Source organism: Emydura macquarii, unplaced genomic scaffold, assembly GCF_026122565.2.
Source record: "Emydura macquarii macquarii isolate MOO-44397 ecotype Brisbane River unplaced genomic scaffold, CSIRO-AGI_Emac_v2 contig_2013, whole genome shotgun sequence".
In the NCBI taxonomy this organism is placed as follows: Eukaryota; Metazoa; Chordata; order Testudines; family Chelidae; genus Emydura; species Emydura macquarii.
In genome coordinates, this window is record NW_027132150.1 from 210,679 (window position 1) to 225,788 (window position 15,110).

Below are 15,110 nucleotides of genomic sequence, written 5' to 3' on the forward strand. Positions count from 1 at the left end.
TTCAGTTTAATAGTGCTACCCTTATTTATGCCAGCTGAGCAGCTGGTCCTGGGAGGGTCTATGAGTGTCCTCTAAAATGATGCAAAATCTCAGTTAATTGGTGACTCTGCTGAGGTCTCAGACCAGGAGCCTAGAGGGGATTCAGAGACTGGGTCCCAAAGGGACCTTGGGTGATTTAAAGACCATGGACAGCCTAAAGGCTGTGGGAAACTGTGAAAAAGCTCCGGGGCTCTGCAGCAGCCTGTGGTGATATGTTGTGGACATCCCTGGCTAGCTCTGCAGACGGTTAGGTCTGCAGACTGGATAACGAAAGCGCAGACTGGGCACCTCTCCTGTGTGATGTGCAGTTTTGGTTAGGAAATCTGGACGCTTCTACACAGGATTCACAGTCAGGGGAAAGAGGAAAATTGCATTCAGCCGGATCGTCCTCTCCCAACGCAGCCAATGTATGACGTCTTGGTTTGGTAAAGATTTTCTCTCTGTGCCTCAGTCTCTTCCTGTCTTGAAATCTGTCAGTCTCTGCCTCACTCGAGGACTATGTCACCCAAATATTTTCTTTAGAGAATAATCCATCCATCCTTCTGTCTCTCCTTCTCTCTGCAGTACCTGTCTGCCTGTCTCTGTTGTGGATGTGAATCATTTATCTCCCTCTCTCTGTTAATCTCTGTGTGGCTATGTACACACCACAGCTAAGGTCGGTATAACTTACGTTGTTCAGGGGTTTAAATAAGGCAGTGTAAGTTAGACTGACCTAAGCGCTTGTGTGGACAACTCTGTGTCAACGGAAGAGCTTCTCCCACTGACATAGCTACTGCTGTTCGCGGGGGCTGGAATATTTAATAGGACGGTAGAGCTCTGTCTCATCGGCTTAACCTGTCTGTACTAGCAGTGCTACAGCGACGCTGCTGTAAGCTCTGTAGTGTAGCCAGCATGTGATAACCCCAACACGGCAGCTTCTCTCTTTCAACAGCACCTCTCATGCATGGGGAACGCTCACTGAGAAAATGCACATAGACACTTCATTTTTGTCTGTCAAATCTAACCTTAAAAATCCCCTGTTGTGATATTCACAGAATGCAGCCTGCTGATCATGTCTGAGCAGATGGCAAGCTGTCGCTATTCCTCTTCTTCCCTCTTTTTCCCTAAACCCGATAAAAACCCTCAAACAATTCATATCACTAACAAAGCTGGGACAATATTTCACCAGATTCATTTGTTCGTATGTTGCACCTGCACTCTCCTTTAACACAACCACAGAGCAGCACCTACATTGATAAAAACGAATCTGTCAAAACAAACTACTCTACTGCACACACAATAATCCCTCTGCAGAAAGGCTGAGAGAAAGAACAAAGCACATATGACAAACGTTGGTCACATCCCCTCATCCACCAATGGAAGGTTTAAGATGCTGTGGTGATAAAGATGGGGTAAGAGTCTTTATAGAATAGAGTTGAAGAAATTAGAACAAGAGAGGAGAGAAGAGATGAAACTGGAATAGAGTCGAATAGAATAGGACATCCCCTTTGTCTGTTGATCTTTGAATGGTAAGATTTTCAAGGCAGATATTTTCTCTTTCTGTGTCTGCACTGCACAGTGAGGAGCTGACTCCAACAGGGATGAGAATGATGTAAATATAAACTACTACGAGTCAAAGGGAGTAATGGGGTGACATGCAGAAAAGAGACGGCAGTGGAAGGATGGGTGAGCATTGCGGCAATAGGATGATATCTATTTTTCTTTCACTAACTCATTGGTATTCTTTCTCTCCCCTTCCCCAGAAATGATTCCCACGTGGGGTTGGTCATCCACACTGTGGTGACTCATTTCATCCTCTTAGGAACCCCCAACACTGACGGCCTTCAGACCATCCTCTTCGTCGTCTTCTTAGCTTTCTACCTCTGCACCCTGCTCATCTTATTAGCCATCCTCACTTACTCCCACCTGCACACCCCCATGCATTTCTTCCTCGTATGATCTATAAGAAGTGAATAGAATAGAAGACAACTGAATAGAAAAGAAGAAAGGAAAATTAAATTGAGTAGCATCAAATAGAATCGATGAAATATTAGAGTCCTGATTCTCCACTCACTTTCACCAAACGTATGATGGTTAGAAAGGTTTACCCTTGTAGATTAAGTTGTGGTGTGCTATGAATAAACAAATCATGATTTATTGAGTTTGCTAATCTGGCTGCATTATCTCTGTGCTTCCAGGAATTAGCTTGTCTCATATGGAAATGGAGAATCTCACTGTGGTGTCGGAATTCATTCTCTTAGGGATTCTCAACACCGAGGGCCATGAAACCATCCTCTTCATCAGCTTCTTAGCTTTCTACCTCTGCACCCTCTTGAGCAACTTGCTCATTTTATCAGCCATCCTTGTTGACTCCCGCCTGCACACCCCGATGTATCTCTTTCTGTGCAATCTCTCCGTGGTGGATCTTGGATTCGCCTCCATCAGCACCCCAAAATTGCTGGTGAATCTCTGGGCCAAGAGAAGAACCATTTCACTGGGCGGGTGCATGTCCCAGGTCTTCTTCTACCACTTCCTAGGCAGCACCGAGTGCCTGATCTACACCGTCATGGCCTTTGACAGGTACATGGCCATCTGCCACCCGCTGCGCTACCTGATCATCATGAACTGGAGGGTGTGCGCCATCCTGGCTGCCGGCACCTGGATCACCAGCTTCTTCCACGCCACCATTCTCACCAGCCTGACCTTCACCCTGCCCTACTGCGGGCCCAATGTGGTGGACTATTTTTTCTGTGACATCTTCCCTGTGGTGAAGCTGGCCTGCGCAGACACGTACATCATTGAGACCGTGACCTTTACCTACACTGGGATGGTGCCCATGACCTGCTTCTCCCTTATCCTCATGTCCTACGTCCGCATCGTCTACTCCATCCTGAAGATGAACTCAGCCGAAGGGCGACGCAAAGCAGCCTCCACTTGCGCCTCACATCTGACGGTGGTGACGCTGTTCTTTGGGCCCTGCGCTCTGGTCTACATGCAGCCACGGCAGAGCAAAGTGCTGGTGACCTCTGTGCAGCTCTTCGGCTATGTAGCCACGCCCATGCTGAACCCGGTCATCTACACGCTGAGGAACAAGGAGGTGAAAGGGGCTCTGAGGAAACTGAGAGGGGGGCAAACAACTGCCCGTTGATGTGCTGCATCTGCAGAAGTAGCATGTGGGTGTGCAGTGAAATCTGTCTGCTAGTTCATCCGCTTGGCTCTTCGGTGGCTTTTGAGGGAATCTCTGTCTCTCTCCTTCCCCACAGAGCCTCATTTATGTATCTGGAGCTTTAGAAATCATAAAAGTGCTCCTAAAAGCATCAAGGTGTCTTAGGCATGCTTTAAGGCTGACATGTCCAAAGCTACCTAAGAGATAGGCACACTCAGTCTGCATTAAAAATAATAGGAATTGGAGATCCAAAATTTGTAGCTGACTTTGAAAATCTCAGCCTTATTGCACAGATCTACAAATGGAAGGGCAGCATCTTCTGCAAACTCAAGAAAGCAAAGAAAAAAATTCTCTTCATCATCTGGCATGAACTACATGTCAGCAGGAAACTGTCCTAGAGAGCTGCCTTAGATTCCTGGGACAAAATCTGGGTTTTCAGTATGTCTTGAAGATCAAGAGATTTGTGGTAAAATTTTCAAAACCACCTAAGTGATTTAGGAATGTAAATCCCATTTTCATAAAATCACAGAAGAATAGGGTGGAAGGGACCTCAGGAGGTCATCTGATCCTGTCTTCTGCTCAAATCAGAAGCTACTCCAACCCCATTAGAAGTGGTGGAGGCATTAAGGAGTCTAACCTTACATCTTTACTGATGGCGACAAATCTGCTGTTGTCAGATGGATCTATCCAGAACAATTGAGCTGTCAGTGAAGACACGTAGGTACCTAGCCCTCATTGAAATGAAGGAAATTGAGATATCTGGGGCCAGATTTGTAAAAGAAGGGACAGAAAGCGAATTTACTGCAATGTTCTGATTAAACCTTACTACATGAGTTTAATACCTTAGAGGTCCATTGCATTAAAAATGCAGCTGTGTTATTGTGAAGACCCCAGTCAGCAAGGAGAGAGATGTGGGTTTCCACCCAAGAAAGGCAACGTCTAGGGAGCTGAGAGCGTTGGCCCTTGCTGGACCATTAAGGGAAAATGCAGGTGCAGTTGCCCTGAACTGTAACAAAACTCTGGGCCTAAACAGCAGGATCCATTTGAAAATCCCACTGTGTGCCTATCTGCACCTTTGAAAATCTGGCCGTTGGGAGCCTATGTCCCACTGAATGTCAGTGAGAACTGGGCTCCTTAATGGCTTTTGAAAATGAGATTTACTCTCCTAAGTCACTTAGGTGGTTTTTGTAAATTTTACCCTCTGCTCAGACAGAGAGAGAAAGAGAAAGAAAAAGGGAAGAAAAATGATAATAGGAGATTTAATGGACGTGAGAACTCTACACTCATCACACGCACTGTATCTTAGGCTTTTGCCACATATGTATTGGGTCTTCTGCATCCGTTGTACTTGAGTTTTGTGTATCATGCAGTGTGTATGAAACCTAAAGCTGGGACTCAAATGCATAGTTTTTACTTGTTTCCCACCCTTGGGTGTTTTCTTGGAACTTGTCTCTAAGTCGCCTGTGCTGCTTCTTGGTGTGCAAATTAAAAATAAACCTAGAAACCAGTGTGTGGAGATGACAGGACCCATTTATGAGATTGGCAAAGAAAATGTGAAATTTAAAAAAACAGAAAAACATAAAAGGAAAAAAGAGATGGACTTTGAGTCTGTGATTTCAAATGGGCCAAAGGAAGTTAAAGGTTTGTGGCAATTATAAAACTAGTTCCCTTTAGGCCCCTTTGAAATTTCCAACCAAAACTGGAAGTGTGATATTAGAAGTTAGAGAAATGACTTAAGCTCTTTGGGACTCAGTCCCCACATGATGCACTGTGGTACAAATCATTCTTTTCCCCACCCATTTCTCCTGTAAACTCTCCGGGGCAGGGTCTGTTTCTCACTGGATTGGGCGCAGTGCCCATTACCCTCTAAAGGCCTTCTACAAAAGAAAATTAGTATTTTTGTGAATTGTGATCAACTCATATGAAGTGGGTTTTGGCCCATAAATGAAAAAAAAATTAAAATAAATGAAGGAAAAGAACCCGAGGCAGATAATGTGAGCCATGTTGCTTGCCCTTGTCCCTGCAGAACAGTCCACACTACCACAACATCCCGGCGTTAAAAACAGCCCTGACTGAGGGAGGAGCGCCCCCTTCTGAGTTGCCTGCACCATTCCCTGCACTGCAGCTCCCCTTTGCACGGCCGGGACTCAGCCTGAATTTTCTCTGTTGTTTCTTTGCCACTGTCCAGGAAACCAATTTCCAAAGAGCCGCAAACCCAGCACAATGATAAGTGCCCCCCTGGGTATTCATTAGAATACCTGCTTTTTAATTAACCCCAAACGCGATTGCACATCATGGCATGTTATTACTGAGTTGGGGATAATCTGTCTGCAGAAACTAATTACTAATTATAACTTCTGCCTTCTGCCACTTCATTCCGGCTCCCAAATAAGATGCTCACCAGAGGAATAGCAAGAAATGACAGCGATGAAAAGAATTGTAAAGGGCCTTACTGACACTGCTGTGCTATCGCAGCAGCAAATGGATCCATGAGCTCAGTGCTGACAAACCGCTAACATTGCCCTGCTTCCCTGGCTCTGTCACACCCTCTGTGTGTGGTCTATGGACTGGTTTAGGTTACAGGCTATGCCAGCGATGTAGCTAACCACTGCTAAGCCTTTAGCATCGAGGCACAATAGAGGTGCAAGACAAGCCTTATCTGTCTTGTGAAGGGGCAGGTTTGTTAAGTTAAATCAACCTTAAACCTCTAAAGATGCTTTCCCCCCATGAACACGGGTTGTGCAAAGGGATGGCTAAGAGAACATGCCCGAGACCCAGAAAGATTCAAAGCGATGCTCATTCCAGTGAAAAGAGAAGGGATGGTGTTGGGGGTAATGCTCAGACTGGAATCCAGGACATCTGGGTAAGATTCCCGGCTCTTCCACAGACTCTGTTTTTGACTTTAGTCTGAGATTTTCAAGAAAGCCAAAAGGAGTTAGGAGCCCAATGCCCACTGCACTAGAATGAGTTTTGGGAGCCTGGCTCCTTTAAAAATCTCACCCTCAAATTCTCTGTGCCTCAGTTCCCCTATTTAAAATGGGGCCGGTAACACTTCCTATGTTTGTGAACTCTTAAGGCAGGGACAGTCTCACGCTGTGTCTTAGCAGCATGCAGAACACTGGGGCCATGACCTTCCTGGAGTTGCTAGAGACCCCTACACTGCCAGTCTGTACTGGATTGCAAAAAGTGATGCCAAGTGGTGCACGGGACCTACGCTGTCCATCTGCACAGGGCTGACTTTCAGCCTCACAGATAATCACACAACTGCATGACTACATCCATGTGCACAAAGAGACAGAAGGGGGCACAGGAGCAGCGGCTTGTACTGACAAAGGAGAAAGCTCTGTTTGCGACAGAGTCTGCTAGGTGAACAGCTGGCCCCGTTCACTTCTATTTCACACTCCTGGGTGGTGTTCAGTGGCTTGTGTTACATGGCAGGAATGACTAGATGATAATTAACGCCCCATGTCCCCTCATCATTTATGGGTTAGGTTCTCAGCTGGTGTAAATCTACATAGCTCCTTTGTTTCCAAAGGACTTAGTCCTGATTTACACCACCAGGATGGGCGACAGAGGGGAATCAGCCCCATTGAACCCAATGGAATTACTCAGGATTCAGATCATGGCGAATGAGAGGAGAATCTGCAGTCTGCTGGAACGGAGGATCCAGACCTTTCAGTTTATTAGTGCTACCCTTATTTATGCCAGCTGAGATGCTTGTCCTGGGGGTCTACAAGTGTCCTCTAAAATGATGGAAAATCTCAGTTAATTGGTGACTCTACTGAGGTCTCAGACCAGGAGCCTAAAGGGGATTCAGAGACCGGGTCCCAAAGGGACCTTGGGTGATATAAAGACCATGGACAGGCTAAAGGCTGTGGGAAGCTGTGTAAAAGCTCTGGGGCTCAGCAGCAGCCTGCGGCGATATGCTGTGGACATCCCTGGCTAGATTTGACAAAGATTAGGTCTGCAGGCTGGATAACATAAGCCCACACCGGGCACCTCTCCTGTGTGATGTGCAGTTTTGGTCAAGAAATCTGGACATTTCTACACAGGAGTCAGAAAGAATTGCAATCAGCTGGATCGCCCTCTCCCAATGGAGCTATTGTAAGACAACTGGTTTGGTAAAGATTTTCTCTCTGTCCCTCACTCTCGTCTTGAAATCTGTCAGTCTCCACTTCACTTGAGGACAATGTCACCCAAATATTTTCTTTAGAGACAAATCCATCCATCCATCTGTCTGTGCTTCTCTCTGCAGTACCTGTCTGCCTGTCTCTGTTGTGGATGTGTATCATTTATCTCCCTCTCTCCATTAATCTCTGTGTGGCTATGTACACACCACAGCTAAGGTCAGTATAAGTTACGTTGTTCAGGGGGCTGAATAAGCCAGTGTAAGTTACACTGACCTAAGCGCTGGTGTGGACAACTCTGTGTTGGCGGGAGAGCTTATCCCACTGACATAGTCATTGCTGCTCATGGAGACTGGAGTAATTAAGTTGATGGTAGAGCTCTCTCCCTTTCGTGTGTCTGTATTAGCAGCTGTACAGTGATGCTGCTGTAAGCTCTGTAGTGTAGCCAGCATGTGATAACACCAACACGGCAGCTTCTCCCTTTCAACAGCACCTCTCATGCATGGGGAAAGCTCCCTTAGAAAATGCAAATAGACACTTCATTTTTGTCTGTCAAATTCGACCTGAAAAATCCTCTTTGTCATGATATTCACAGAACGCAGCCTGCTGATCATGGTTGAGCAGATGACAAGCTGTTGTTATTCCTCTTCTCTTTTCCCTTTCCCACTCTCTCTAACCGCCATAAAACCCTAAACAATTCATATAATTAACATAGCTGGGGAATTCCTCACCAGATTCATTTGTTCGTATGTTGCATCCTCACACTCTCCTTTAACACAAACACAGAGCAGCACCTACATTGCTAAAAATGAATCTCTGCCAAACAAACTACTCCAGTGCACACACAATAATCCCTCTGCAGAAAAGCTGTGAGAAAGAACAAACCACATATGATAAACGTAGGTCACTTCCCCTCATCCACCAATGGAAGGCTCTAAGATGCTGTGGTTATAAAGATGGGGTAAGAGCCTCTATAGAAGAGAGTTGAAGTAATTAGAACAAGAGAGGACAGAAGAGAAGAAACTGGAATAGAGTCGAATAGAATAGGACATCCCCTTTGTCTGTTGATCTTTGGATGGTAAGATTTTCAAGGCAGAAATTTTCTCTTTCTGTGTTCTGCACTGCACAGTGAGGACCTGATCTCAAAATGCATGAGAATGATGTAAATATAAACTACTTTGAATGAAAGGGAGTAATGGGGTGACATGCAGAGAGGAGACGGCAGTGGAAGGAAGTATGAGCATTGCCGCAATAGGATGTTATCTATTTTTCTTTCTGTAAGCCAATGGTATTATTTCTCTCCCCTACTCCAGAAATGATTCCCACGTGGGGTTGGCCAAACCCACGGTGGTGACTCATTTCATCCTCTTAGGAATCCCCAACACTGATGATCTCCAGACCATCCTCTTCACCATCTTCTTAGCTTTCTATCTCTGCACCCCGCTGGCAACCTGCTCATCTCATTAGCCATCTTCACTGACTCCCACCTGCACACTCCCATGTATTTCTTCCTAGTATGATCTATAAAAACTGAATAGAATAGAAGATGGTTGAATGGAAAAGAAGAAAGGAAAACTAAATTGAATAGCATCAAATAGAATCGATGAAATATTAGAGTCCTGATTCTCCACTCAATTTCACCAAATTTATGATTGTTAGAAAGGTTTACCCTTGTAGATTAAATTGTGGTGTGCTAAGGAATAAAGAAATAATAATTTATTGAGATTGCTAATCTGGCTTCATTATCTCTGTGCCTCCAGGAATGACCCCATCTCGCACGGAAATGGAGAATCGCACTGTGGTGTCAGAATTCATTCTGTTAGGGATACCCAACACTGAAGGCCATGATACCACCCTTTTCATTGGCTTCTTAGCTTTCTACCTCTGCACTCTCCTGGGCAACCTGCTCATTTTATCAGCCATCCTCGCTGACTCCCGCCTGCACACCCCCATGTACTTCTTCCTCTGCAATCTCTCTGTGGTGGATCTTGGACTTGCCTCCATCACCACCCCTAAATTCCTGGTCAGTCTCTGGGCCAAGAGTAGAACCATCTCGCTGGGTGGGTGCATGTCTCAGGTCTTCTTCTACCACTTCCTAGGCAGCACCGAGTGCCTGCTCTACACCGTCATGGCCTTTGACAGGTACGTGGCCATCTGCCACCCACTGCGCTACCTGGTCATCATGAACTGGAGGGTGTGCGCCATCCTGGCTGCGGGTACCTGGATCACCAGTTCCTTCCACGCCACCATTCTCACTAGCCTGACTTTCACGCTGCCCTACTGCGGGTCCAATGTGGTGGACTATTTCTTCTGTGACATCTTAGCCATGGTGAAGCTGGCCTGTGCAGACACGTACGTCATCGAGACTGTGACCTTTACCAACACTGGGTTGGTGCCCATGTCCTGCTTCTTCCTCATCCTCCTATCCTACGTCCGCATCGTCTACTCCATCCTGAAAATGAACTCAGCCGAAGGGAGACGTAAAGCAGCCTCCACTTGCACCTCACATCTGATGGTGGTGCTGCTGTTCTTTGGGCCCTGTGCCCTGGTTTACACGCAGCCGCAGCTGAGCAAAGGGCTGGTGACCTCTGTGCAGATCTCTGCCGATGTGGTCACGCCCATGCTGAACCCGGTCATCTACACGCTGAGGAACAAGGAGGTGAAAGGGGCTCTGAGGAAACTGAGAGGGGGTCAAACCACTGCACGTTGATCTGTTGCATCTGCAGAAGCAGCATGTGGGTGTGCAGTGAAATGTCTACAAATTCCTCCGCATGGCTTCTGTGAGAATCTGTCTCCCTCCTTCCCCATACAGCCTCACCTATCTCTCTTGAGCTCTTCAAATCACTGAAGTGCTCCTAAAAGTGTCTAGCTGTTAAAGATGACATGTTCAAAGCTGCCTAAGGGACAGGTACACTCAGTCTGCATTAAAATTAATAGGAATTGGAGATCCAAATCTTGAAGCTGACTTTAAAAATCTCAGTTTCATTGCACAAATCTACAGGAGCCAGGGCAGCATCTTCTGCAAACTCAAGAAAGGGAAGAAAATAATTGTATTCATCATCTGACACAAACCACATGTCAGCAGGAACCTGTGCTAAAAAGCTTCCTAACGTTCCTGGGAGAACAGCTGGGTTTTCAGCATCTCCTGAAGATCAACGGATTTGTTTCAAAAATTTTCAAAACCACCTCAGTGATTTAGGAAGCTAAATTCCATTTTCATAGAATCATAGAAAAACAGGGTTGGAAGGGACCCCCAACACATCATCCAGTCCAGCCCTCTGCTCAAAGCAGGACCAACCCCAACCGCTTCAGAAGTGATGGAGGCATTTAGAAGTCTAAGGTAAATTCACTGCCGTCAGATCGATCTATCCGGATCAATTGAGCGGTCAGTGAGGACATGCTCAATCGGTGTGGAAGACGACTTTTGAAAACCGCCCTGTCAAGTGCTGCAGTGCAGTGAAGACGCCGCGCACAACAGAAGTTAAGAAGTCGATGGGCATTACGCAATCCACTCTGCGTAGCTTGTGTAACTCCCATCGACTGCCATCAAATTTTAAGTAAGGTAAGTATAGACCAGGCCGAAATCTCACTGAAAGGCCGTGGGATGGAGGCTTCTGAGGACCAGATTTCAAGGGCATTTAAACACCCAATAGGATTTTGAAGAACACCTTGAGTGAGTCAGCCACCAGCCTTCCATTTGCTTTCAATAGGAGTTGAGCACCTGACCTATTTAAAAGCCTTAGTAAATTCCATTAGGCAAATAAAACCCCTTTGTAAATCTAGACTTTAGGCCAGAGGATATTTAGACACCTGGCAGGATTTTCAGGAGCACGCAAGCACCTAGCAACCACTGAAATCAAGCAGAGTTAGATGTCTGGGGCCAGATTTTTAAAAGGAGGACAGACAGTAATTTCCTGCAATGTTCTGGATAAACCTTACTGCATGCGCTTTAATACCTTGGAGGTGCATTGTATTAAAATGCAGCTGTGTGTGTGTTATTGTGAAGAGAAGAGACCCTGTTGTGGGGTTTGAGGCACTCATCACCTCATCGAGCCCATAGTGGAGCTGGGGTGATCTCTGCTAAGCTCATTAGCCTGCATGTAGGGGAGAAGCAAGGCAAGGCTGCCTAGGCAGAGAATCTTTTGAGGGAAAAAGACAGTGAAGGGTGTTGGGGAAATGTTTTTCACTATGGTTTTGGTATCCTCCCCTCCATCTGATCCAATGGACTCCATTTTTAAATTGTGGAATCCATCTTTTGTTGCCCGGATGGTGATGCTTGGCAGGATGCCAAGGCCTAATAGTCTGCCTAGAGACGGGGCAAAAAGGCGGGAAGCCTGGCCATTGGAGTGCCATGTGCATAATGGGAGTGCCGGGTGCACCACTCAGCAAGGCGGGAAAAATCCTGGCCGGGGATTGGCTGTGAGGGACCCGAACCGAAGTGATTTAAGTCTGTGGGGGCCACAGGCAGGGGCTGCCCATCTCAGTGGCAGAGCGGCGAGGGTGTCCCGTTTACTTCGCACCCTTCCCAAGACCAGGCCGAGAAGCAGACGTCTGCGGACCTGGTGCCGAAGCAGACGTCTGACCACTTGAATTTTGAGTAACATGCAATGTCTATGAAACCTAAACCTGGGACTCAGATGCATATTTTTTACTTGTTTCCCACCCTCAGCTGTTTTATTGGAACTTGTCTGGAAGTTGCCTGTGCTTCTTGGTGTGCAAATTAAAAATAAACCTGGAAACCAGTGTGTGGAGGGGACTTGACCCATTTATAGGAATGGCAAATAAAAAGGGAAATTTAAGAAAACAACAAGAATATGAAAGGAAAAAGAGTTGGACTTTGAGGCTGTGATTTCCAAATGGCCCAAGGAAGTTAAAAGTCTGCAGCAATTAGAAAACTAGTTCACTTCAGAAATTTCCAACCTAAAGTGGAAGTGAGATAGTAGAAGTTAGAGAAGTGACTTAATCTCTGTGGGGCTCAGTCACCCACCTGAGGCATTGTGGTACAAATCACTCTTTTCTCCCACCCATTTCTCCTGTAAGCTCTCTGGGTCAGGGTCTGTCTCTCACCGGTGTGGGTGCAGTGCCCATTACCCTCTAATGGCCTTCTACAAAAGAAAATTAATATTTTTGTGAATTGTCACCAACTCTTATGAAGTGGGTTTTGGCCCATAAATGAAAAAACAATAAGATAAATGAAGGCAAGGCACCCGAGGCAGATAATGTGAGCCATGCCACTTGTCCTTTTCCCTGCAGGACAGTCCACACTATTACAAAATCCCGGTATTAAAAACAGCCCTGACTGAGGGAGGAGCGTCCCCTCCTGAGTTGCCTGCACCATTCCCTGCACTGCAGCTCCCCTTTGCACGGCCGGGACTCAGCCTGAATTTTCTCTGTTGTTTCTTTGCCATTGTCCAGGAAACCAATTTCCAAAGAGCCACAAACCCAGAACAGGGCGACTGAGCAAAGAGAACTTGGAATGGAAGAGAGGTGCACAGCTGTGGACATTGACTCTAAAAACAGCTGAAACTTCTGATGGACAATGGGAAAGCTGCATTGACCACCAGGGCCTGGCACTGGATGGGTGTAGAGGGAGGAGGCGGGGGAGCAGGTGAGTGTGGTGTTTAGTAACTGAGAACTGTATCAACTCAACATACCTATATTTAAAGAGTCCATGGGGATTACTTGCAAAGTATTATCTTGTGGCTAAGACAAAGGTGTGGGACACAGAAGATCTGAGTTAAGTACATGTTTTGTGGATTATTGCCTGTTTGACCTTGAGTAATTCACTATATTGCTTTATGTCTCAGTTTCCCCATCCGTTAAACAGGGATCATTAAATCCTTTATCTCCCTGAATCAATAAATATGTATCCATTTTAAATACTGTCAGTCACCTACTATGTGTCCGTTGAACACCCAGCAGAAAGGGGCCCACATCTGAGTTCCAGTCTGTAGGTCCTACCATAATACCAATGATAAGAATCAGAGGGGACCCAGGGTGGGGGCACGAGGGCTCAGCTTGACCGTGCTGATTTCTGCCAGGGTTTGCTGACCAGGCCCCCTCCTTGTTCAGTGACTCCTGGAGCAGGCTGGAAGCTACGCCCTGGGGAGATGGAGAATCAAACACTTTGATGTGGGAGCTGCAACGAGGGGTCGTTGAGAGCAGAGTGTGTGCCTGCCTTTGAACTGTGCCCTCTGCCCACTAACAGCAGGTCCCAGCCGCCTCTGATAAGAACAGTGAGAATACAAATAAAAAGAGTAAAATGCAGCTCCAGCCCTGCTGTTCGTGGCAGTGACACATGGAACTCAGCTGGTGCCAGCCAAGAGTAACCTTGGAGCTGCTACCCAGCACAGTGATAAGGTCCCACTGGGTATTCATTAGAATACCTGCATTTTAATTAATCCCAAAGGCGACTGCACGTCATGGTATGTTATGGCTGAGTTTGGGATAATCTAACTACAGAGACTAATTATAACTTCTGCCTTCTGCCACTTCATTCCGGCTCCCAAATAAGATGCCCACCAGAGGAACAGCAAGAAATGACAGCGATGAAAAGAATTGTAAAGAGCCTTACTGACACTGCTCTGCTATGGAAGCAGGAAACGGATCCATGAGCTCAGTGCTGACAAACCCCTAACATAGCCCTGCTTCCCTGGCTCTGTCACACCCTCTGTGTGTGGGGTCTATGGACTGGTTTAGGTTACAGGCTATGCCAGCGATGTAGCTAACCACTGCTAAGCCTTTAGAATAGAGCTAGAATGGAGGTACAAGACAAGCCTTATCAGGCTAGTGAAAGGGCAGGTTTGTTAATTCAAATCAAACTTAAACCTCTGAAAATCCTTTCCCCCCCACGAACACAGGATGTGTAAAGTGGTGGGTAAGAGAAAATGCCCGAGATCCAGAAAGAACAAGAAAGAAAAAGAGAAGTGAAAAGAGAAGGGATGGAGTAAGGGATAATGTTCAGACAAGAACCCTGGACCTCTGGGTCAGATTCCCGGCTCTTCCATAGACTCGTTTTGTGACCTCAGACAATTCAATCAGACTGAGATTTTCAAGAAAGCTAATACGAGTTAGGAGCCCAATGCCCACTGCACTAGAATGAGTTTTGGGAGCCTGGCTCCTTTGAAAATCTCACCCGCAAATTCTCGGTGCCTCAGTTCCCCCTTGTGAATTGGGGCTGGTAACCCTTCCTTTCTTTGTGACTTCTTAAAGGGAGGGACAGTCTCACACTGTGTCTGAGCAGCACCCAGAAAATTGGGGCCATGGTCTTCCTGGAGTTACTAGGGACCCCTATACTGCCAGTCTGTACTGGATAGCAAAAAGTGATGCCAAGTGGTGCACGGGACCTACACTGTCCATCTGCACAGCGCTGACTTTCAGCCTCACAGATAATCACAAACTGCATGACTACATCTATGTGCACAAAGAGACAGAAGGGGGAAAGGGTACAGAGGCTTATACTAACCAAGGAGAAAGCTGTGTTGGCGACAGAGACTGCTAGGTGAACACCAGGCCCCGTTGACTCGTATTTCACACTCCAGGGTGGAATTCACTGGCTTATGTAACACCGTGGGAGAGACTAGATGATAATTAACTTCCCCTGTCTCCTTATGATTTTTGGGTTAGATTCTCAGGTGGTATAAATCTACATAGCTCCTTTGATTCCAATGGAGTTAGTCCTGATTTAAACTAGCAGGGTGAGTGACAGAGGGGAATCAGCCCCATTGAACCAAATGGAGTTACTCATGATTCAGATCATGACGCGTCAGAGGAGAATCTGCAGTCTGGTGGAGCTGAGG

At 46.4% G+C, this 15,110-nt stretch overlaps 2 protein-coding genes across 2 annotated transcripts; both read left to right on the forward strand.

The window, feature by feature from the left end:
* Positions 1 to 2,233: 2,233 nt before the first annotated feature.
* Positions 2,234 to 3,166, forward strand: LOC137159909 (olfactory receptor 10D3-like). Its single transcript, XM_067558380.1, has one exon. The coding sequence runs from the start codon at positions 2,234 to 2,236 to the stop codon at positions 3,164 to 3,166; it is 933 nt and encodes a 310-aa protein (XP_067414481.1).
* A 5,907-nt stretch (positions 3,167 to 9,073) lies between these two features.
* LOC137159910 (olfactory receptor 10D3-like) lies at positions 9,074 to 10,021 on the forward strand. The gene has a single exon (XM_067558381.1). It carries the CDS (start codon positions 9,074 to 9,076, stop codon positions 10,019 to 10,021), a length of 948 nt encoding a protein of 315 aa, XP_067414482.1.
* The last annotated feature ends 5,089 nt before the right edge of the window (positions 10,022 to 15,110 follow it).